This window comes from Geospiza fortis, unplaced genomic scaffold (genome assembly GCF_000277835.1).
Source record: "Geospiza fortis unplaced genomic scaffold, GeoFor_1.0 scaffold650, whole genome shotgun sequence".
NCBI lineage: Eukaryota > Metazoa > Chordata > Aves > Passeriformes > Thraupidae > Geospiza > Geospiza fortis.
Window position 1 is genome coordinate 428,052 of NW_005054598.1, and position 7,047 is coordinate 435,098.

The 7,047-nt window shown below is 39.3% G+C and overlaps 1 protein-coding gene across 1 annotated transcript in view; it reads right to left on the bottom strand.

The window, feature by feature from the left end:
- The window catches only part of TDG (thymine DNA glycosylase), a 9,626-nt gene that overhangs the window by 2,175 nt on the left and 404 nt on the right, over positions 1–7,047 (bottom strand). The window contains exons 2-9 of the mRNA XM_014310857.2: positions 4,749–4,897; positions 3,723–3,952; positions 3,180–3,249; positions 2,464–2,599; positions 2,302–2,384; positions 2,125–2,219; positions 468–639; positions 56–191 (exon numbers count right to left, since the gene is read on the bottom strand). Coding sequence (XP_014166332.2) covers positions 56–191; positions 468–639; positions 2,125–2,219; positions 2,302–2,384; positions 2,464–2,599; positions 3,180–3,249; positions 3,723–3,952; positions 4,749–4,897 — 1,071 coding nt within the window. The remainder of the gene's footprint in view (positions 1–55; positions 192–467; positions 640–2,124; positions 2,220–2,301; positions 2,385–2,463; positions 2,600–3,179; positions 3,250–3,722; positions 3,953–4,748; positions 4,898–7,047) is intronic.

Genomic DNA, 7,047 nt, shown 5'->3' on the forward strand with positions numbered 1-7,047 from the left:
TAAGACCACAGGCTCTTTGTTCCCCAGCAATGGCTGCAGACTGAATGCCCCAAGCCCTTTACCAGCTCCATTTGAAGACAAGCTGCACTGGTCAGTGACATACAGCGCACGGTCACAGTAAGCTCCTCCATACGCTGCTTCATAGCCTGGGTCATACTTTTCTTCTTTGACAGCCATCTTTTTAGCATCCTCTGCACAAACAGAACAGCTCAAGCATTAATATTTAGAATAAAAATTATCAAAGAGGACTTTTATCAGAAAAGACGCAAATTCTACAAGATTCTACCTGCTCCCCTTAAAAAATGTAGGCTGTACTACAGAGAACAGAATCTATAATTCTATAGCACACAGTTTAGTGAATCACATCTACCCATTAAAAAATTCTTTATTTCTTTCTGCTTGGGAACCTGCTAGTATTGTACACTACAGTACATTTTAATGAAGTGTTAACAAAATAAAAACAATACCTTGTGCAAGTTGCAAGTCAAATGTGTACTGCACCTCCTGGACCTCCATGTTGGGTGCGATGCCTTTCAGTTGATCCCTTAAGTCTTTCAGCTTAATGTAATAATGAACTTTATCTTGTGCCCGAGGAAACTGAGCACATCTTGCACTGGAAGATGGCATAACATAGCAGAGCTTGAGACAAAGACCAAGAAAAAAAGCATTACTGATCCCCGAGCTATGAGTTAATAGTTAGTGCATTCAGAGCAACTTAACTGTTTTAACTATTTGTACAAACTTCAGCTAATGCCAGAGGTGATTGTGAAAGGGGCTAAAATGAGTTTTCATTTTTCTTGGCCAGCCATCTGTCTTGCCCTGAAGACAGGGCTGATTACCAGCTGCTAAGTGAGCACAATTTTCACCAGTTATTTATGTGCTGCAGGAGAAGCAACAACATGTGTGTTACAAGAGAGCAGAGCACACTCCAAAACTCCCTGAACAAGCAGCGCTCTGAGCCAGGGCATAGAGGAGTACATGATAGCATGCAAAGATCCCAAAGCAGCGAGGGAAGCAGCACAGGTTAATTAGCCTAGCTTATTGGCGAAGCGCATCTGCATGATGTATGCCAGGGTGTGAAATTGTTGTTAGTGTGGTTGGAGCCAGCTTCAGTGTTTCTACCTCTGCCAACAGCCCTAACTAAAGATATCAAGTTAGTTTAAGAAAAACGAACTGTATTCAATACTTCTATTACCATGCAGTCTTTATGAACAAGTACCAGTAAAGGGGATTATTTTTCTTACAAATACATCTACTGTAGAAGTCCTTAAGAGCTACCTAAGGAGCAAATACTTTATCCAATGATTCTTCAGGCTCTAATGGCAGCACTTCCACCTTTAGAGAAAGGCAGCTGAAACTTGCAGTACTAGTAATTGAGGATAGAAATAAGAAGAAAAACAATCCAAACTTTTGAACTGACAAGGTAATGAAGCTTTAGAATAAGTTACCTTGGCAAGCAGTGTAATCGCCTTTGCTTTAACTTGTTTATAAGAACACATTAAACAATCCAATTATTAATGATACGTAGCTGGTCTCTTGAGATATTTTCCAGCACTAGAGTTCGATGACTAATGCACTCTTCATCAAATTGCTTGTTTTATCTTAAGCATCCAATTTAACTTCAAACTGCAGATCAGCTTAAGGAGACCCAGTCAGACAGAAGAGCTTGGGCATGCCCAGATCCAGCAATGCTGAAGGGTCACGCGCAGTAGCATAAGGATGGACTTGCTGTTCTTTCTCCCCCACTGTGGCACTGCATGGTCACGGCCAGTATCAAAATCCAGTAATACAAATACCCAGGGAATTGGACACAGGGGATCAGATGAAAATTATCATAAAAGCAGGCACTCGTTACTTGTATTTTACGCAGTCCTCAGAGAATGCACCAACCTATGAACCATAACATACCATTTCTCAAAAGAAGTCTGCAAGGCTGAAGAAGCTGCATTAAAGATGTGTCCAAAAACTGCACTACTCCCCTTTCTCTAACTAAAAACCTTTCACACCTCTTGTACTCCGGTCAAACTGGTGTAATCCTAAGTGTGTGCAAAGCCTGAGATTTCCTTAATTTTTAAATAATCAATGTGGAGTGCCCTAGTTTTGTTTCTCAGTCTCAATACTTACAGTTTCTGTATCTGGCACTTTGTGTGGCTGCAGCCCAAATTCCAAGTTCTTAACTTTAATTCCAAAAACTTCTTTACTAAAAATTTCATAAATACCTAAAATGAAAATATAGGGTAAGTGAAAAAAAGATAAAGCTACCGGCAGAAAAAAATTAATTTAAAAGTATAAGTTCCTCACATTTTCCATTAAAAGCTGCTATACGAGGTTTATACTTTTGTAGCTTCTGCATCAGAATTCGCCCTCCTTCCCGAAACTCTTTGCTAAAAGACAAAATACTCAAAATTATAATCACAACTATTAATTCATTAACAAGCCTGATATTTCCTTTTATTGTCTTACCTGGAGAGGTCTTTGCTTCCAGGTGTTGTCCTTTCAACCATGTTTGTAAATCCAATCCCATATTTATGTGGCAAGGTGTGGTCATCCATGTGGTTCAGCTGTTCATTACTTAGACCAGACATGAACAGACACTTCCCTGTGAAGTAGGAAGACAGATATGCATTTACCTTTTTCCAAGGAAAAGAAAACAGAGCCAAAAAATTCCACTTGACTACCGCAGTACTGGAATGCTAAAGGAAGAATCTATTTTAACAAAGTATCAGTTAATTTGGGAAGACTACTGACCTATCCAGAAAGTTTTAAAATAGCCAATATTACTTTACCTCCTCCAAAGGCCCCAGTGAACAGGAATTCTTTATCATGATCAGGCAAAGTAGTCTTTTATTCTAGAAGCTCAGTACAGAGCTTTAGATTTTGTGATTCATTTTAGCAGTGATCAACATGGATTTGGGGGGGAAGAGTGAGGCAAATACTATGTGTCAGCTTTCTTTGAAAATTTGCCATTGCTTCTCTTTTCACTGGGCCTCTCTGACAGAACTCACTGTCTTGAACTCATATTTAGCATATAAAAATCCCTCTCTGAAGAAAAAAATACCCAAAAAACAACAAACCAAAACCCAGGTGAAAAACAAAAACCAAACTAGTTTAATTAAAATGCCACAAGTTCTAACAAAGTTCTGCAGATGCTAAAAGAAGAAAGAAAAACAAAAACATACAAAAATGGTTTCCAGGTCCTGGGTAATGATGTCCTTTGTAAGCTGCCATCAGGCCAGGGTTTATGCCAATCTACAAAGATACCAGTCCATTTTTACAATGACAACATGGCTTGTAGTCAAGAATTTAATCAAGTTACAGTAAGGATGCTTATTCAATTCTCACAAAGTTACTGTTAATAAACAAAAATGTATTCATGGCACCTTCCATCATCATTTAAAAAACCTGACAATTTTGCAGCAGTGCCTCATTTAGATGTGCAAGGTCAAAAGAGCAGCTCAGAGGGTGCAGAGCTTCCAGGATATAAAGCACTGAGTTATGGGCTCTCATGAATCTGTACTAAACATGAGCCTTAGATTCCTCTGAAATTAGGACTAAGTTTTAACAGAAAATGCAAAGCAGCTCTACACACAGGAAACAGTTTATGTACTTTATCTTGCAAGATTTTGCCATATAAGCAATATAGATGAGTAAGCAGAAAGAATGTAAATCATAACAAGTAAATACAAGACTTTTCTACCTAATCTTGAAATTTAATTACTCACTATCACAATATCCAGATCAAAGGTCAAAATATCAGGCAAAGTCTTGGTCAGAAGTTCAGCTTCAGATACACCATTAAAACGGTCCACTTTTCTTTTGACTTTAAAAGTATCTGTGATCTTTTCTTGTTTGCCTTTTGACTTGGTTGGTTTTTCTTTTTTAGCAGCAGGCTTTTTGGGTTGCTTTGGCTCAGTTGCTTTGGCTTTTCTTTTCCTTCCCCCTTTTTTAACTTCTGAAACACACAACAAATACTCTTTTTGTACATTTCCCAAGTTGTAGTGTGGATATTCAAATTGACTCAGCTAAATGTATGGACACAGAGACAAAGCAAAGAGGTAAATTTACCTTCAAAATTCATTAATTTAAGCAACACACCTGAAGCTTTCTCATCTTCTGGCTCTTAAAAGTTTAGAGATTCAGGCAGCACAGGCACAAGCCATGACATGATCACCCAGAGACTGCTCTCTCTCTCTCTCTCTCTCAATGTTCATTAATAATGTTGAGCTGTAGAACAGTGTCACTTTCCAACAGTTAGTCTTTGTTTAAATAAGCCACACTATACAAAACAATTCTTAGTAACCAATTCCCTACCTGTGATTACTACACAAACTAAGCAATCATTCAAACAAAAATATTTCAAATAAATTATATTGTACTTCTCTTGCAGAAAGTTAAAAAAATTAGGTATTTTGAAGCCAGAATCTTAAAAAATCCTTCTCTAACACAATGCTAAAACCCATTACTTCAGCTAAGATAATGCATTTACCTATTGAAAAAAAAATCTGCTTTTCTTGGAACAAGATAATTATGTGAGACTGAACAATGTGCATACATTCACGTGCATTTACTTCCTGTCTTTGTAATTATCTGTTAGAACATGTTTCTTAAAGAATGCAATTAATCAATACTTCTGCAGTGACCATCAAGGAAAGGAAATCCAATAGGTCCAAGGAAGCAATTTAAGAGCAATATTTTTTCCCAATCAATCACTCTCACTTCAGCTCACTCACACAGCCCAGTCAAGCTACCTTTTGGAGGCTCCTGAGCAATGTTTGGCTCTGGAATGCCCTCTAGAGTTGGCTGTTCAGTCATCATTTCCATGTTGGGCACTGCAGTCATCATCTGATGGAATGGAAACGAGTAAAATGCTTGAGCTTGCTGAAGATATGCGTAGTATCTTAGAGAGGAAGAAAGAAAGAAAGAATTTATCAACAATTTAGAAACTTACCGATGTACCAAACAGAATGTAAACGTCAAACTTTATCAAGGCTGGCATGTACTGCACTTACATTCTCTGATGACTCTGTTAACAAGGCACTAAATTATCCACAACATCAAAGCAGTCTGGCTGCTCAGCTGGTATCAGTTAACCCCAACATTAACAGCACAGTTCTCTTGTAATTGCTATGATGTGGAATTAGGAATTAACACAGCATTTGTAAGGGAAGAATAGAGCTTTTATCTTTTTTTTTTTTTGGTCAAATCACTGTAGCACACATTTCCAAAGCAAACTGTCTATCAAACAGACCAACAATTTATAACGCATGTTGAGCTAAAGCTCTCTGGGCTTCCAGAAGTTCCCTAAATTTTAGATCTTTTTTATACGGTGTCAGTTGCTTGATCTGATAAGATGGATGAACCATTCAGGGCTATAAAGCATTAAGAATACACACAGGATTTGTCACTATGCAGATTATTAAACAGCTTTAACAAGTCGTGTGGCAGATGTTGTCCTGCTATCACACACTGGATCCCAACACAAGTATTGCACTTATTCCACATGGCAGTGCTCACACATACAGAGATCCTATGCATAAAGACATTTTTCCATAGACAGTTCTCTCTCTCCTCACATTTATTAGTCATATACCACCCTCACACCCATTTCTACTTTATTCTGTCACTCCCTTCTACCTACACAGCCACCTTCTTGTTCATGGCTTCTACTGCCTCACAACTACATAGCAAGGACTTGGTGAACAGTAGATTTTCAGGAAATAATTTTATCATCTCAGAGCTATAATTAAAAACACCAAGTAATTTTTAGATATAGAGATATTTGTCCAAGAAGGCCAATGGCATGCTGTGTTAGCAATAGTGTGGCCACTGGGACCAAGGCAGGGATTGTCCCCCTGGAATTGGCACTGCTGAGGCCACATCTTGAGCCCTGTGCTCAGTTTTGGGCCTTTCACTACAGGAAGGTGCTGGAGCATGCCCAGAGAAAGGCAACAGATCTGGGGAAAGGTCTGGAGCAGCTGAGGGAGCTGGGGGTGTTTACTCTGAAGAAAAGGAAATTCAGGGGTGACCTTATCACTGTCCACAACCACCTGAAAAGAGGTTGAAGCTGGGTTGGTCTCAAGCAACAAGTGACAAGGGGAAATAACCTCATATTGTGCCAGGGGAGGTTTAGATTGGATATTAGGACAAATTACTTCATGGAAAGGCTTGTCAACTATTGGAATAGGCTGCCCAGGGAACTGCCCAGAGTCACCACACTGGAGGTATTTAAAATATGTTGTAGATGTGTAAATTTATGGACAGGGTTTAGTGGTGGGCTTGGCAGTGCTGTGTTAATGGCTGGATTTGACGATTTTAGAGGTCTTATCCAACCTAAATGATTCTGATTTTAAATTTCTCAAAAGAAGGGATCATTCCCTACTATACACTGGGTTTTTAAGAAACCCACAGTCTTGTGATCAAGACACTAATTTTAACCCAGGTATCTATCCTGAAACAAGGAGAATAAATATGAACATACATCTGTCACATTCCAGAGAAGTTGTCTAACGAAGCTATAGGAGATTTTCTGAGTACAGGGAATACTTTAAACCCACTGCTAGAAGAGTTCCATTTTATGTAAAGTACTTGTACAGTTAACGAACCAAAAAAACCTGATTTTCAGATCTGTATATACTTTAGGCCAGATTTCTTGCGTGGGTTCAGAAATATTTTTGTTATTGATGCATACATATTACACAACATTTAATTAAGTCCTTTTAGTATCACGATGAAAAGGTAGTGATTTGTTCCTCTCCCCTTCCTTCAGTTCATTATTTTTTCCTCTCCCCGCCCCCCCCGCTTCCGTTCACGCTAAAAACAAAGGAAAAAAATGAAAAAGGTAAAAGAAAAATATATGCTCACTGCAACAAAACCAGGTATTAAGTAATTTTCAAATCCCCTTCGGGGCAGAGACACGATCGCGCCCACGCTCCCTAGGGCCGCCGTGCTCCCCCAGCCGCGGCCCCGGGAGCACCTTCCCTCCCTCTTTGTGCCCAGGGAGGGAGGCGGCCGCCACAGCGAGGCCCCCGCCTCCCCGGGGGGGCGGGG